Source organism: Bubalus kerabau, chromosome 11 (genome assembly GCF_029407905.1).
Source record: "Bubalus kerabau isolate K-KA32 ecotype Philippines breed swamp buffalo chromosome 11, PCC_UOA_SB_1v2, whole genome shotgun sequence".
NCBI lineage: Eukaryota > Metazoa > Chordata > Mammalia > Artiodactyla > Bovidae > Bubalus > Bubalus kerabau.
Window position 1 is genome coordinate 66,189,365 of NC_073634.1, and position 17,875 is coordinate 66,207,239.

At 44.8% G+C, this 17,875-nt stretch overlaps 1 protein-coding gene across 1 annotated transcript in view; it reads left to right on the forward strand.

The window, feature by feature from the left end:
- The first annotated feature begins 1,307 nt into the window (after nt 1-1,307).
- Nucleotides 1,308-17,875, forward strand: part of SLC1A4 (solute carrier family 1 member 4) — a 29,995-nt gene continuing 13,427 nt past the window's right edge. The window contains exons 1-3 of the mRNA XM_055540477.1: nt 1,308-2,146; nt 14,094-14,136; nt 16,076-16,138. Coding sequence (XP_055396452.1) covers nt 1,620-2,146; nt 14,094-14,136; nt 16,076-16,138 — 633 coding nt within the window. The 5' untranslated portion in view covers nt 1,308-1,619. The remainder of the gene's footprint in view (nt 2,147-14,093; nt 14,137-16,075; nt 16,139-17,875) is intronic.

The following is a 17,875-nucleotide window of genomic DNA, read 5'->3' on the forward strand; positions in this document are numbered from 1 at the left end:
TCCTCGCTGTCTCAAAATGTGGACAGCTCCTTAAAGTTCTTTACTAAGGCATTATGATTTGCACAGATAGTGATGCTCACATGTTCAAAGATGACTCCTTTTCACCAAGAGATCTATAGTAAACGGTCTTCCTCCTTAATTCAGGTTAGCCACACATAAGAAGACTTCCCTTCCACAGATGTCTTAAGAGAACAATTCCTTTCAAAAGCAGAATGAGAGAATATGAAAATCTAATTAATAAATGTGACAGTAAGACGCCTCTGCATAGACTTCTCTTATATCTGCCACGACTAGAGCAGTTGTTAAATAAAACTTGAAATAAAAAGGAAATGAATCTAATGTGAACCTTAGAGAAACATCTCAGCAAGCTGGCTGAATCTTTGCACTACTTTCATGGGATGGCTGGAGACCAGGGGATGGAAAAGGTTAAAAGCCAGTGGGTTGTTTCAGCTGAAGGTACACGGTAGAAACAAACGCAACTGGAAGTGGTGGTGAGAGCTGTTTCTTCTCAGTTTCCGTCCTCAGCTCACACAATGGAAGACAGCTTCCGGGTGACCCAGGGCCTATCCCGGTGGCCTCAGGCCAAGCGCCTAGGAGCACGCGAGGGTGCGAAGTGGCGGGGTGTAGGGGCTAAATTAAGGACCCCGTTTCACTTAAGAGTAAAGCTTTGTCAGACCCCTTATTGGGAGGGTGATAAGGCTTTTGCATTTGCCTATCCATCCATCCATCCATCCTTTGTCTCAACGTCAAGGCCTGCGCCGGGTCAAGGCTTTATCGCACGCAACCACACAGGACTAGAGGGGGGACTTGACGCAGGAGTAAGATGTGGTGGGAGGACCTTCGGATCCCCCCTCCACCGCGCGAGGCCCCTTCGCAGGAGGGGCGGGCGGCACTGGAGCGACAGTACCACGGTGCCGGCAGCCCCTCCCCCAATCCCCAGGACAAGGAACGCCTCGGCGTTCCACGTTCTCCCCGACCCTCGGGCCGCGAGGGCCCAGACCCCGGCCGGCCCGAGAGGCCCCGGCAGGTGCCAACGAGCCCGGGCCGTCTCTCAGGCCGCGGCCCGCCCCGCGGTCGCCGGGAGCCCGCCTCGGTTAGCCGGGCCTCGGAGGCTGTGGGCGCCGGGACTCGCCGGCTCACCCCGTGCCCCAGCGGCTTCAGGCGGCGGCCCCGGAGCGGCCGCCCCTCCCCCGGCACCGGTGGCCTGGAGCCCGGCGCGAGGCGCGCGGCGGCCCTTCTCGGATGCTGATTGGCCGGAGCCGCAGGGGGCGGGGCGGTGGGTGTGAAGGGGGTGGGCCTAAGCCGCTCTGCACTCGGGTTTTTCTCCGCTTCTGCGAGCTCCCTCATTGCATCATCTTCAGCCAGTGGCCGCAGTGAAAGGCTGGGCGCGGGGCGATCCACTCGGGCCGGGGCTCTAGTTCGGTCTCCCGCGTCTGTCCTGGTCCTTCCCGCACCTGCTCCAGCGCCAAGGCCGGGGACCCCAGCAGGCCGACTCCAAGAACCCGCTAGGCACAGCTAGCGGACCTCGCCTGCTCCACGGGATCCGTTCATTGAGAGCTGAGTCTTTTCCCGGAGCCCGAGTCCCCCGCCTCCTCCAGCTCGAAGCCACGGACAGCGCCATGGAGAAAAGCAGCGAGACCAACGGCTACCTAGACAGCGCCCAGGAGGGGCCTGCAGCGGGGCCTGGCGAGCCCGGAACCACTGCTAGACGCGCGGGGCGCTGCGCCGGCTTCCTGCGGCGCCACGGGCTTGTGCTGCTCACGGTGTCCGGGGTGGTGGCGGGTGCCGGCCTGGGCGCGGCGTTGCGTGGACTCAAGCTGAATCGCACACAGGTCACTTACCTGGCCTTTCCGGGCGAGATGCTGCTCCGTATGCTGCGTATGATCATCCTGCCGCTGGTGGTCTGCAGCCTGGTGTCGGGCGCCGCCTCCCTCGACGCCAGCTCTCTCGGGCGCCTGGGCGGCATCGCCATCGCCTACTTCGGCCTCACCACGCTAGGAGCCTCAGCTCTCGCGGTTGCTTTGGCTTTCATCATCAAACCTGGATCTGGCTCGCAGACCCTTCAGTCCAGCGACCTGGGTCTGGAGGATTCGGGGCCCCCACCGGTCCCCAAAGAGACAGTGGACTCCTTCCTTGACCTAACCAGGTAATGTCCCCGCGACCTCCACCCCGCCTTCCTGAGCCTCAGTGGGAGACGCCAGCTCATTAAATGCACTCTAGTTCATATGCCCCCGTAATCATTCTTAATTGGCTGCTGGTGGCCTTTAACAGTTTTAAATGTCAAAATAACGTCTGCAGACTTTGAGTGTTGACCACACCTGTGCAAACGTCAGCCGGGTCGCACCGGACATTTTCAAGGACCAGGGCTCCATCTTTCAGCAAGACCCGTCCTACCGTTAGGTGGGAGTGTGCTAGAGAGAGGCAGAGGTCTCACCTGTACTTCGCTTATACGCTTTGGCTGCCCTCTCTAGAAAACGTTCCAACCACGCCCCTATGTTCTCACCTAATTTTCTCCCTAGGTAGTGCAAAGAAGCTTCGGAGAGTGCTGGTTAAATTTTGCCTGTTGGGCCATTCTCCCCTGTAATCTATGGCATCTGTTTCAGCCCTTTGGCTGGGAAGAAGCTGGCAGTTTTTTGAAGGGTTGTCAGTGGACCCAAGAATAACAAGGCTGGAGTGAGTTGTTCAGGGCTCATTGCCCAGAAACATGCCTCTCCGGGGGAGCTTGGGATAGGTTGCTCTCCACCTGCATAGTCAGGACCACTGTACAGTATTGTGAGTTTCAAGGGGCTTTATTTGTGGGAAGATGTGAATTCTAGAGAGGGAGGAGGAAGAAGCATCTTCAGTTAACTTTGCTGCTTTGGGGGACTGTAAAGCTGCATTTCATCCCTAGAAATGTAGTTTTTGTGGATTCGCCAAAGCCTCAGCTTCTTTTGGTTTCTCCATTAGCCCAGAGTTCACAGATGGGAAAACTTCAACCTAGAGGCATTTACTGATGTGGCCAGGTTCAGTTGATTGGGGAGAGCTTGGCTGGCTCCCTCTCTGGGTTTTCAATAATTCTGGAATCAGAGTCTTGGACATATGTTTTGTCTTGAGTCACTGAAGCAAAGCTCCTCATTGCTGAGGCTGTGAAAAAGAGCAAACACTGGGCAAAGTGACTTGACTTCCTGCTGTTTCCATTTCTCCTTCAGGAAAATGTGATGACTGCCACTTAAGAGAGAGGAGGGAGGAGGGTTCAGGATGGGGAACACATGTATACCTGTGGCGGATTCATTTTGATATATGGCAAAACCAATACAATATTGTAAAGTTAAAAAATAAAATAAACTAAAATATTAAAAAAAATAAAGTTATAACAACAGAAAAAGTCAAAGGCATTTACTTTAGAAAAAAAAAAAAAAACCCATAAGGGGGACCAAAAAGTTCTTACCAAAAAGATAGGTGGAGGTGGCCTATTACAACTTTAATGAGATATAGCCTTTGTCTAGTGTCTGGTAGCTTATTATGTGGAGTCTTTAGAGATTGTTACGGACTAACTTTTAGGTGGATACTGAAAAAGTCTACTTAGGTTGAGAGTAGTGGTCACTTACACTGACTGCTAAGCATCATGGATTAGCGGTCAGCGTAAGTGCAGACTCGCAGTGGCTCAGGCTGAAAACACAGAAGGACCAGATGAGCCTTCATCATGGCTTGTTGGAAGTAGGTGGTGTTTCATGTGCCTTTGACTTATTACCTTCAATGTATCAGTGAGGGAGCACGATTGTGGGCTTAAAGGAGTCTTTTTGGCAGGGATCAGTGGCTCAAGGAGTGTAGATGTTCTGATGTGTTGGTGGTACACATAGGGAGACTGGTAGCACTCTTTTGTCTCCAAGAGAGAGGCAATGGCTAAGAAACAGGTGTAGGGGGAGAAGTGAGGGGTTACCGTATTACCACGAGCCCAAGAAGGGACTTATTTCCTGATTGTGGTTTTCTAGTTTTAGATCCGAGTCTCTTCAACTCCTGCTTCTGAAGTGAATGACCCGGCATCATGACTTAGTGGCCAGTATAAGTGTAGACTCTCAGTGACTTGTGCTGAAAACACAGGGAAGGATCAAGACAACCTTTGTCATGGCTTGTTGGAAGTAGGTAGTGTTTCATGATGCTTCCAGTGGCTGACCTTATTTAATCCAGGAGCTCACAGATAAAGGTAGGGTAAGTGGTAGACCCTATTTTACCACTCAGAAAACTGAGACAGATTAAGTGATTTGCTCAAGGCCACAGAGTGGTTTATCAAAAGAGGGAGAGAAGAGCTATGGATCTGGTTCCCCTCTGGTTCAGGGCTCTATTTCTCCCACTCTTTCCTTCCCCAAATCAGCACACCATAGTAATGAGGCTATGCTGCTGGTCTAGTCCCATCTCAGAAATGTTTGCCCTGATGCAGATGCTGACCAGGAACCAGGTAGGGTATGACACTAACTTCTTGTAAGCAGAGGAGTCGAGCCCCTTCAGTGAAGGAAAGCGAGTATGTGGGTTAAATCTGACGTTCTCTTTGAGCCCATGTGAGAAGAAACAGAATCCTGAGTCATGTGGAAGTGCCTCCTGAGTCTGGGGACCCTCTGGGTAAATGCTTTAAAATTGCTTCCCTTGGGATTTCCCTGGTCCCCGGTGGTTCATTGGTTAAGACTCCACCTTCCAATGGGGGTGCGAGTTTGATCCCTGGTCGGGGAACTAAGATCCCATATGCTGCATTGTGTGGCCAAAAAGTAAAAAATATATAAATAAATAAAATTACTTCCCTCAAAGAGACCTCACGGATGCTGATTTCATGTGACTCCAGGCATGTTCCCTGGCAAAGGCAGGGTGCAGTCCTTTCTGCCTTGTGGGCGAGTGATGAAATGAGACTGCAGGCAAACACCTCAGTGATCCTGCAGGCCCGCCCCCTGGTAACTGCCTAGAACTTACACACCTGGAAGGAGTGGAAAAAGCCTCAGGTGATTTAGTGCAGCTGTGACCAAGGCTTTGCTCAAGTCCATGATCTTTCTGGATGGTGGAGATGCCCCAAACTCCCACTGGATCTCTCTGCCATGATTTCTAATTTATTTTTTCAAGATGGAACTTCAAGTCAGAAAGAAATGAAGTTAACAAATACTGATTGAGCCTTTTAGAAAATTCAGAATGCTATTGCCAAGTGTTGTGATTTCCCAACACAATGGATTAGAAATAGCACAGCAGACTGGGGCGTGGGGCTGAGGCTAGAGCAGGACCTTAGAGAGCTGAGAAGTGACAGTAGCTGGCAGGTGGGAAAGTTATGGTTTCCTTCTGAGCGCCATGCTTAGGAACCTGGGAGAATGTCAGAACTCGTTACTGGATGTGACCCAGAGTGACTTTTAAGCAGGTCTTCAGGGACCCAATCATTGTGGAGTTCTTGGTCTCTAACTGCTTACTGATTGTGGGTACTAGGACATGTCCATAAATGTGCCTTGGCTTCCTCGTCTTTATAATGGCAATCATGAGAACACCTGCCTCTTGAGATTGTGATGAGGGTTGAATGAGTTATGTTTGTAAAGCTCTAAGAATAGGACTGACCCAGTAATGTTTGCTCTTGTTATAAATGGAGCAAGATTATGAGTGATGATGTTTTTCCGGTTCACATGAGTTAATGGGGATGATTCTCTTTTTATGTGTGTGCTAAGTGGCTCAGTCATGTCTGACTCTGTGCAATCCCATGGACTGTAGCTCTCTAAGCTCCTCTGTCCATGAGATTCTCCAGGCAAAGATACTGAAGTAGGTTGCCATTTCCTCCTCCAGGGGATCTTCCCGACCCTGGGATCAAACCTGTGTTTCTTATGTCTCCTGCATTGGCAGGCACTTTCTTTACCACTAGCACCACCTGTGAAGCCCGGCTCTCTTTTCATACTCTGAAATAAAGAGTGGGTGGGAAGAAAAGAATGTGTGGAGAGCTCAGGATGACTTGAAGTTAATAGAGCTTTTTGAGTCTATTGGGAACCCTGTGGAGCCTGGAGAAAAATCCTGGTGAACAGTGGCTATGTTTTGGACTAACAGAATCAACAATGTAGAGCATTTGGGAAATGGAGAAAATCAAAACTAAACACAGAAGAGCCTTCCATTCTGAAATGGGGCAGAAATCCTCACATATCATCCCCAACATCTGTTTTCTTTTTCCCCTGCATGACATGTGTCTGGTCTCCAAAGTTGACCTCAGGTTTCTTCACCTGTTAATGGAAAGGATTGAGGTAACCTTCCTCTGAGTGCTAGTATTTGTGGTTTTGAAATGGAAGACCAGACACTGATGTGCCAAGGAGGCAGGGGTCTAAGGCACCATCTGCACTGGCAGCCTGGAGAATGGCCCTGGGCCATTGTCTTACAGAAGTGTACCCATGGCTGCTGTGTGCCTGGTGAAGACAACTGAGATTTTGCCTGTTGCCCAGTTTTCTAGGCTCTATTGCTTTTCTTGCGCTCATTTTCTCAACAGAGGACAGTGCTAGGAGCCTTTCCCCTGCTCGAAGGAGGCTCTAGGTCCTAGGTTTTTTCCCAAGAACTGGGTGACTATGAGGCCTCTCAGCCTGCAAAGAACGCATTTCTTCAGTAGATGTGAAGAAAACTGTCAGCGACTGAGATCTGAGTCCCTAGATCACAGTCAAGGGAGTGAATGATGAATCTTTTATTTAAATGTTGACCATAGCAGGTTATCTGACCTACGTCTCTCCCTTCTGTAGGCTAGATGAAGACTCCTAGCAAATCAAACATGGATCCAAATTAATGGAGTTTTCTCAGCCTACCTAGTCACTGAAACTGGTAGCTTGTAATTTAAAACTAATTTCTTTAGCTCGACACCAGACCTGAAGAACATAAATCCAGGGAGACAGTGTGGTTAGTGATGAAGTACAGACTCTGAGGTCAGCTACCTGAGTTTGAATACAGCTTTACCACCACAGGCTTTCCTAGTGGCTCAGACGGTAAAGAATCGCCTGCAATGTGGGAGACCTGGGTTCGATCCCTGGGTTGGGAAGATCCCCTGGAGAAGGGCATGGCAACCCACTCCAGTATTCTTGCTGGAGAATCCCATGGACAGAGGAGCGGGCTACAGTCAGAGGGTCTCAAAGAGTCAGACACGACTGAGCAACTGATACTTTCACTTCACTTTCACTACCACTTACTAGCTATATGGACAGTCATTTAGTCCGTTTGTACCTCAGTTTCCTTATCTGTAGAATGGGGTTAATAATAGTGTAGCCACTACCCAGATTTGTTACAGGGATCGAAAGAGTTAGTATATGAGTGTCTCTCTAATATCCTAGCATGTCCCAACCTCTTGGGGACAGCTGAAGGCTACTTGATACAGAGAATGAGTGGTCCTCTTAGCCTTGTTTCCTCCAACACCCCCCACCCCAGGGGCCGGGCATTAGCCTTTCCAGCAGGAATCTAAAACTGAATGTGGGCCTCAAAAAGAGGATAGTTTACTCCCCGACCCCCTACTGTCTCCATAGTGTGGGCCCATCACCCCCAGCTGTCCCTCTGCTCCTGACCTTGTAGGGGGTACCAAGATCTGAAGGTGTTAGCTAACTCTGTAACAATGAACACTACAGATGATATATATTTATCAGGTGTACATATAGTGTCATATCCTGTTCTGAAGAGTCTTTGAAATGTGCATAAGTTGGCTAAGGACTGTTTGAAGTTAAATGAAAGGAAATGCTGTTGGAACAAAAAAAAATATACCTAAGCAAAAGTAAATTGCTTTACATTCTTCTCATATGGAACAGGGAAATGCATACCATCCTTGACAATAGGCTCAGAAGAACAAACAGGACCAGATGTATAAAGAAGGAACATCTGTGAAGTTTTCATGGTGTGAGCTGCTCGAGTGTCTTCAGTACCATTCACAGTAGTTCTGCTTTCGCAAGTTTGGCCTTGGCTTATACCAGTTTTTCTGTTTGCTTTAAACTATGTGTCCAAATGTTCGTAAAGCACTGGCAAGTCCATTCATTCTCTCCCAGTTTGATCTGACTTGGGTCTCTGGATGTAGTAATACAGTCTTGGCACTTTTGCAGATGTTTTTGACTTAGACGCACTATGAGAAATACACTTTAGATGATAGCATGCACATATAGACACCCCCACCTCCACATAGACAACCTGAAACACAGGTTCCACAAAACCACATTGTAAGTACTGATGCACGCTGCTCTTTTATATTCTGTCTAATGTATTACATCTTTTATAGAGTGCTCCTTAGAGCTGGGAAATACAGCTGGTATTTTGTAATTCCAGAACATTTCTCAGAATCAAATAACAGAATAAAGGACATATTTGAGAATTTGAATAAAATGAGGAGCTCAGTGTTTAGAAGCATACTAGTACCCAGTGAAATTGAGTGTTCTGCAGAGGTGAGCCTGAGGAGCATTTGATTCTTCTGATTTCCAGACAGTGGATCTTACAACACAAATCTGTACTGGAGTTGTGAGGTCCACAACTCACCAGTCACAAGTAACTATTTAAAGTTAACTAATTTAAATGTAAATAAAATAAATTCAGACTCTAAGTAGCACTCGCCATTGTTCAAGTGCTCAGTAGCCACACAACTAGCATATTGGACAGCATAAATATAGAAAGTCCTGTTGGATGGTGCTGGTCTGTATGGAATGTGAATGGGAGATATAGCGAATTCCTATCTCTGGACACTAAATGAAGAGTTAAACTGATCACTCTAAGATCCTGTTCCTCATTTTGAAAGCACCCAAGGTTACTCTGTCAATGTGAGGAGCTGGGAAAAGTGCTTGGAGACAGAGCTCTGGGGGAAAAAACTGCTTGTGTGATGGAGCAGATGATCCATCAATACAGGAGAGCTCAGCAGTAAGAAAAAGCCTGAGTTCACTGCAGCATCTGTGTCTAAAAGCCAATGAAAGAGGGGAAAGAAGAGTGCAGAGAGAACAAAATCAAAGAACCGACACACCTGATTGTAAGACTCACTACAAAGAAAGCTACAGTGATCAAGACAGTGTGGTGTTGGCAAAAGAACAGACAAGTACATCAGTGAAACAGGGTAGAGAGCCCAGAAATCAACCCACCTAAATATGATCAACTGGTCTTTGACAAAAGAGTAAAGGCAGTAGAATGGCACATCTTTTCAGCAAATGGTGTTGGAACACCTGGACATCCACATGCAAAAAAAGTGAATCTAAACACAGCCCTTGTGCCATTCACAAAAATCAGCTCAGAATGGACCACATATCTAAATGTAAAATGCATAACTATAAAACTCCTGGAAGATAACATAAGATGACCTCTGATATGGCAATGATTTTTTAGATACAACACCAAAGGCAGGATCTATGAAGAGTAGAGAAAAATGTTTTGTCTTACTGCTGCGGCCAGCACAGCAAGTAGGGATTGAAAGTGGTCGACGCACAGTTTGGGAAAAAGAAACTAGAGACAGAATTAAAGTGTTAAAGATGGGACCGGGGGACTCAAGACCTCTTGGGTCAAGAGCCCTGTTCCTTGGAGCCACATCACTTTTATTTAGTGTCTTGGCAAGCAGAGAGTATCTGTTGTGTTACAATGAAGTCAGCCTCCTATGTCCCCAGTCACATCTCCCATTTTATTGATTACTTTAAACTATATTTGTTATTTTCTTGTACAAGGGCTATCACCTAGCTAGAGGTCATAGACCCGCATATGCCTTGGGAAAACATCTTAGTGTGTGCACAAGCAGCGTTCTGAACTTGTACTGACTCAGCATTCCAAAGTTCACACTATGTTTTTCCTTAGCTTAGCAGGGCATGACAATCCCAACTGATCAACCCAATATACTTTTATTTGGGTTATGCTGTATTGCTGTATTTTGCTTTTATTCTTTTCCCATGGTGGTTTTCTCATTTAGCCAGAGCAACAGGTGGCTGACTATTAACCCCTGCATCTTAATCCTGCAGCCTCACACCCTTGCCCCTTGGAGGGCAGGTGGGGCAGGGGGCACTCCTGCTCCTGGCCTGTGGCAACGAGGGGAACTAAGAGAGAGTGATTTGGTGGGTTCAACTCATTGCCCCCAGGCATTTCCTCCCAAGGGGTTAATATTTGAGAGCTGAGTTGTGTAATCTAAAAAGTTCAGTCATCCCGTTGAATGTGTGTATGTTTTTTGGTTGTCAGATCTCCTTTGCAGTTAGCAGTGTATCTTTTGTCCTAACTTTTTAAGGAATTTTGAGATATGATTTACATACAAAAGATGCACCCACTTCAGGGGTGCAGTTCAATGAGTTTTGACAGATAGATAAACCCCTTAATCACTACCATAATCCAAACAGTGAACATTTTTGTCTCCCATGATCCTTCTCAGCAGTTCCCACACTTCATCCCTGGCCCTGGGCAGCTTTGGATAGAAAGTTTTGCTTTCTATCACTATTGATTAGTTTTGCTTTTTCTAGAGTTTCATGGCAATGGAATCACTCAGTATGTACTTTTCTTTGTCTGGCTTCTTTTGCTGAGCACAGTGTTGTTGAGATTCTCCATGTTGTGTATATTAGTGATTGATTCCTTTTTATTTTCAAGTAGAATTCTTTTGTATGGATTTATCATAATGCTGTTTGTCCATTCATCAGTTAATGGACATTTCCGTTTTGAGCAATTATGAATAATGCTGTTATTCATATAACTTATATCTAGGAGTAGAAACGCTGGGTCATATGGTAAGTGTGTGTTTAACTTTACAAGAAACTGCCAGAACACATCATGTTCTTCTTAGGAATTTGATTCTTTTGGCTGGAGTTGCCGTTTTGACTCTAGTATTGAATGTACCTCTCTATTCCCATTGGATTTTGTAGACTATCTGAAAACAGATTGGTCTAGAAGTTGTGAGTTAAGATCCATTCTGGGTGAGGCAGTATTGGGTTATTGCTTTCTAAAGACACCAGGCTGGCCAGATAGTAGGGTTTGAACAAGTGGTCTGTGACCCTTGGCAGAGAGTGTGTTTGAAGGCTATGGGAGAGGCTGTGCTTGTACCGAGTGAGGAAACAGCTCATTTCTGAAGGATGTGAAGTATTTGTAGGAGAAATCATCCCCCATGGAGAAGATAGAGGGCTTCTATCCCAGCTCTCTCCTTAACTTCTCAGTCCTTTTAGGGAGAGAAGCAGGTGGCCAGCTCAGTCTGAGAACTACTGTGGTGGATGTAGAATGGATGAAACCTTGGCTCAGGGCCTGTTTTTGCTTCTAACTAGTATAGCAAATGGAAATGAAATACCCAACAAGACTGTTAAAGGTGCTTTGTAATGGAAATCATAGGCAAAAGTAAGTTGCTATTCATCTATACATTAACAAATAACCAATACCAATGCCTAGCCTGTTTCTACCTTCATTTTAAAATAAGTAATGCTTGTAATAGGAATCAAATTTCAGATCACTATTTTGCAATGGTTAATTCACAGATCACATCTTGTCTGTTTAAATACAGCCATGTACTTTCGGGTATTCTTTAAGTATGTTGAAAGCAATTCAGGTTTCATAGACAAGCAAGTGAGGAAATGCTGAATTGCCGTCTCTAGCTGTTGGCTGTCTTTTGGAAGCCTGAGTGTTCTAACAAAGTCATTTTTGTGTTTTGTTAACCCTGTTGGTGGGTGTATTATCTCTTGTATAATAAGTTACCACCATTTAACAGCTTAAAGTCACACATTTATTATCCCACAGAATCTGTAGTGTCAGGAATCCTAGCATGGCTTAGCTGGGTTTTCTGCTTTAGAGTCTCTTACAAGGCTGCAAAGTGTCAACCACAGCTGGGCTTTCATCTGAAGGCTAAACTGAGGAAGGATTCCCCTCTGAGGACACACGGTTGTTGGCAGAATTCAGTTCCTTGAGGTTCACACTGGGAGCCTCTGTTCCTAGCTGGCTATTGGCCAGAGACTGTCCTCCGTGTCTTGTCATATGGGTCTTTCTAACATGGTGGCTTGTTTCATCAGTATGCAAGCCCAGAAAGCAATAAAGAGTGTCTTCTAGCAAGATAGAACCCACAAGTTTATGTAATCATATCACAAGAGTGATAGCCCATTACCCTTACTGCATTTTGTTTGTGCGCATACTCATGCTAAGTCACTTTATTTGTGTCCAACTCTTTGCAACCCATGGACTGTAGCCCACCAGATTCCTCTGTCCTTGGGATTCTCCAGGCAAGAATACTGGAGAGGGTTGCCATGCCTTCCTCCAGGGGATCTTCCCAACACAGGGACTGAACCCACAACTCGTGTTTCCTACATTTACAGGCGGCTTCTTTACTACTAGTGCCATTCTATTGACTGGAAGCAAGTCATAGCCCCCACCCCCACACTCCACCATGACACACACTCAAGGGGAGGATATTACACAAAGATGTGACTACCAGGATGCCTCTTTGACTCTGCTTGCCAAGCTGGGCTGCAGTCAGACCTGCTGAGCTCTGAAACTGAATACATGCAAATAGTTGCCTAGAGATTCTAACACTGTGAATAACTCATCTACAGAAGTAAGAATTAATGGATGTTTGGCACAGATTGTAAAGGATGAGCTTTTACTCTCCAGACTTACTATAGGAGGTCAGTAGAAAAATGGATTGTCAGTGGGATTTTCATATATCACAACTCAGTTCTCAGTTCAGTTGCTCAGTCGTGTCCAACTCTTTGCAACCCCATGAGCCGCAGCACACCAGGCCTCCCTGTCCATCACCAACTCCCGGAGTCCACCCAAACCCATGTCCATTGAGTCGGTGATGCCATCCAACCATCTCATCCTCTGTCGTCCCCTTTTCCCCCTGTCCTCAATCTTTCCCAGCATCAGGGTCTTTTCCAATGAGTCAGCTCTTCACATATCAGGTTGCCAAAGTATTGAAGTTTCAGCTTTGACATCAGTCTAGCATCTGTACAAAATCTGACCCAAAGGAGGCTCAATAAAAACTATTTGCCTGCCAAGGTTTTGGTTTCAAAATCTAGTGTAACTGGATCAGTTCTATTGCTCTCTTTTTATAACAAAATTCTATAACTTCTTTCATCCTGAAATGAAATCCATAAATAGAATTTACCCCACACATAATCTCAAACATCAATATAACTTAACTGTAATATAAAAAACATACCAGATTGGTGGTTGCCAGAGATGATGGTGGAGGGTGGGATAAATAGGTAGAAGAGATTATTACATATTTTAAAAAATAGAAATAAAAAAGTATACTGTAAAGTTTTTAAAAGTTAAATACTGAAGGAGAGTAATTCATAGTAAAAATAATGTATTTCAAGATGTGAATGCTCTAAAACAAAATGATTAGGTGCTTGCTTCTGAGTTTAGAGTCACCATTAATGAAAGAGCTTTAAATTCAGACTGATACTCAGTTACTAGCATGTGTGATTAAGGGCCCAGATCCTACAATTTTTCATTAGTGATGTGATTTCCCAGAAAGTGAATGATACTTGAAAATATTCTGAACAAAGCAAAACAAATCATCCCACGTTTTACACAGAAGTTTCAGTCCTAGAAAATTCAGTGTATATTCAAACTGCACAAAAATACCTTGCTTTAAAGTTAGTCTGTAAGCTCAAATAATTTATGAATAAGATTTTCCTGTACAGTTTTGTGTCATACAGGACATTGGGAAGTATGAGGGCCTTGAAACTATTTATTACACAGGACTTTGCCACTCTTAGCAGAACAAATTAGCTGGGATCTGGCACTTCTGCCCAAACATACTCCCCCAGTTCCAGGAATGCCCCCCAGTTATTGTGACAACACAGCATTCCCTTGGATTTCACAAGTTGGCAGCGCCAGTTCCCACTGAAAACCACTGCCCTAGGGCCTAGCCACCAGGGGAAAGGAAAGTGATGCAATTATTCTGGTTTGCTTGGACACAGCTAAATATCAAGGGTACCATGAGGGAGATGAGGATAGAGATCAGTGCTTCAGAGTCTCTGTTGTGACCCTTCAGCCAAGGCACAGTTGAGTACTTGGATCAAGCAGAAGATGGCAATAACTGTAGGACGTGGGGAGAGAGGGAACCCTGTGTGTTAGGCTGTCAGGTGTGGGCATCTTAAAGTGAACATGTTGAATGGCAAATTTTAAGGATACTGACAAAGTGCTTTCTTTTCCAACAGAAACCTGTTTCCTTCAAATCTTGTGGTTGCAGCTTTCCGGACGGTAAGCTTGATGCTTTGCTAAAAATAGGAAACTTTGGGTGTTATATGTTTATAGCATATAAATTACTGCTATAGAGTTAGGTAAGGTGGAATGAGGAGGGTTGTGTGCACTTAGTATCATTGGCCTAAATTTTTATAGATGGGCCCCTGGAGTGAAAACAAAAAAAACAACAAGAAACAAAAAAATTGTCCAAAATATCCCACTAGTTCCAGCATGTTTTCGCATCACCTAGTACCCTCAAATCATGTTTTATGGAGCTATTAAATATTTTAGAATTTTAATTTTTTTTAATCTTTTTAAGTTTTTTGGCCGCATTGCACAGCCTGTGGGATCTTAGTTCCCAGACCAGGGATTGAACCTGGGCCATGGCAGTGGAAGTGCTAAATCCTAACCACTAGACTGCCAGGGGAATTCCCTAGAATTTTTTTTTTAATGCATTTTTATTTTTTTTTCTGATTATAAATATAATATATGCTCCTTGCAAAAAAAAATTAAAGTACAAAACAATAGAAGGAAATAAAAATCACCATAATCACTACCTAGAGCTACCCATTAACATTTGTTATCATCTTTCTGGTATGTTTTTTCTATACATGTGTGTATGCATCTGCACACAGACACACACGCACACAAGATTTTAAAATAATTATACTACATACATTGTTATTATGTATACACTATTTTTCAGTAACCAGCTCTTATTGTGAACATTTTCTCATGTCGGTAAATATCTTTCTGCATAAGTTATTGGCTGTAGTATGAACATGTCATAATTTTACTCAATCAGTCCCATGTGGATGGCTGTTTCTAGTTTTCCCCTTACTTTAGCAATCCTGAATGTAATGTTCCTACAGCCAAGCTTTACACAGAGAAGGAATATAAAGGTCTAGATTAGATGGACTAAACTGATTGCCTTTTTCACACACTGTCTTTTCAGTTTCCACTCAGTCTTGCTCTTTAAAAAAACAAACAAAAAAACCCTGGGTATAAATACAACCGTGGCTTTTATGTATAATGTGAGATAGAAGATAAGAGAAAAATGAAAAGTGTCATGGCTTTCGGTGCCTGCCACGGAAGGTGTGGGGTGGCTTTTGTATCCCCTGCCACCCTTAATCACAGGACAGCTGACCATCTCTGCCTGTCTGAAAGCTTGATAAGTCAAAGATGAGAGAGACCAGAACTCTTTAAAGGCAGGTTCAAAGCAGATGCCTCTGGGCCTAACGGGCCCCTTTTTAACAGTTCAAAAGCCTTGTGTCCTTAGAAGGGTGAAGGAAGGGTGTCATATAACAGAGTCCACTAAACGTTAGTGCACACAGCTGCAGGGAGACACCTGTGTGTGTCAGGCAGAAGTGTGTGAAGTCAACCACAGGACCAGAGTTGGAAAGATAGTTCCCCTCTGATGAGTGGGTGTCCCAGAAGACTCAGCCAAAAAACACCATCTTGCCCCCCATCCTTTGTTTTGAGGAGTGAAGGGCTGAAGGCGTATTAGATGCTGAAAAGCAGTCAAGCTCAAGTAAGTTTTGGAACAGAGTGGAGCATAAATAAATGAATGAAAATAAAAGGGCACATCAAAAAAATGAACTTTAGTATTATGGAATGAATATCAAGTTTCTCCAAATAATATGAATTCTCAGCCATTTATGATATCAGCTTGAAATTGTACAGACCTTCTCCAAGCCAGAGTCTGGGGACCGAGGAAATTCTCTCCATTCCCTTGGGTTCCTAAATAATCAGCGGTCTCCTAGAATGCATGTTGCCCTGATCTTAAGTGACTTTGGTACAGTCCTCAGAGGCCCTTGTCCGGCCAAGCAAGTGAGGAATGCCAGCAGACCTGGAGAGAAGAACAACAAAGTAGCAAGAGGCCCAGCAGTCCTCTGGATTCCTCTTGGGAAAGGTCTTCAGCTGTGAACTAACAGGGTTTTCTTTCTCTCGCTCACAGTATGCAACTGACTACAGAGAAGTGACCTACAGCACGAGCGCTGGAAACGTGACCGTTGAAAAAGTAAGGGTTTTTGTGAGATCACTTACGACAAATTCTGTAACACAAATAATGCTTCTGAACTCAAGGAGCATGCATGATGCTTATTTTTTTTCTCAGCAGGACTGAAGACTGGGGTTTGAATCACACAGTTTAGGTTTGCTCTTTGGGCCGTTTACCATCTTTAGGATGTCCATTTCATTGAATTGAAACTAATGTCCCCTTTCTTAAAAAAAATTGTGTAACATCCCTTCTGTTTTTCTGAAATATAAATAATAGGTCATTTAACCTACCCTTGCACATAGAATTTGTCTTAGGGGTTTCACTCACTATAACCATCATTCATTCTCAAGTATGTTTTGAGTACCTGTTGTTTCTTTTGTTGTTGTGTGTGTGTTGGTTTTGTTTTGTTTTGTTTTGGACACACCACAAGGCATGTATGTGGGAATCTTAGTTCCCTGACCAGGGATTGAACTTGAGTCCCTTGTAGCTGAAGCACAGAGTAACCACTAGACCACCAGGGAAGTCCCTTGAGTACCTGTTGTTTACCAGACACTGAGCTAAGTCCTAGCCTTCATGCTGGAGCTGAAAGGGACAAGGGACCTCAGGGATTATTTAGTCCAGCTATGAAGCTGCCATGGGAAGAAGGAGGAACTTTGCCCTTCCCCCATCCCCCATACACCTCCCCAGGGCTAAGTGGCTCTGACTTCTACCAGCCTGTTTTTGGTTGAAGGAAAAGTTCTACTTTTTTTAAAAAAAAATTTGAAAGCTAATAATTTAGTCCCTTTCACTTCATCTTGCAGATGAAGCATCTGAAGCTCAGAGAAGTTAATATCGCCAGGACTAGAGCTCAGACTAGAATGATGGTAAAAATGCTCTTTCAGTTTTTACCACACTGACAAGTTTCCTATTCAGAATTTCATAATGTGTTGTGATGGAATAAAATGTTAGTCTAACATATATGCTTACAGAAGTGAGATTCAGTACTGCTGGGAAAAAAATAACACATTATATTTATACATTTTAAGTTGGTGATTTAGGAAAGAATATCCTGAAAATATCCATATTGATTCTGAACATCATTTTTGAAATTTGTCAGTGAGGAGACTATGGTAAGAACCTAGCAACAAAGAATTAGTAGCCAAAGATAGAATCACTGACTTTTTTTTTTTTGCCACACCCTTGAGGCTTATGGGATCTTAGTTCCCTGACCAGGGATTGAACCGGGGCCTACAGCAGTGAAAGCACTGAATCCTAATCAGTAGACCATCAGGGAATTCCTTACAATCATTGACTCTTGATCTGAAGGACCTTTTCACCAATCAGCTTGTCTTTTAAAGTGAAGTGAAGTGAAAGTCGCTCAGTCGTGTCTGATTCTTTGCAACCCCATGGACTGTAGTCCATGGGATTCTCTAGGCCAGAAGACTGGAGCGGGTAGCCTTTCCCTTCTCCGGGGGTCTTCCCAACCCAGGGATCGAACCCAGGTCTCCCGCATTGCAGGTAGATTCTTTACCAACTGAGCCACAAGGGAAGCCCTGTCTTTTGAAAGCAACCCTTTGAAATGATTGTCCAACCTCTACCTGAGCACATCCAGTGAGGAGAGGCTCAGTACTTTCTGCTTCAACCTGTGCCCATTCCCAAAGCTTTCACAGTTAATAAGTAGGTGAAAATCCTGTTTGTTGACTTTCCAAATCCTGAGACTCCATCTCCCCTTGAGTTTCTGGCCCCTTGATCTGTGAAATCACTGAGTGTTAGAGGAAA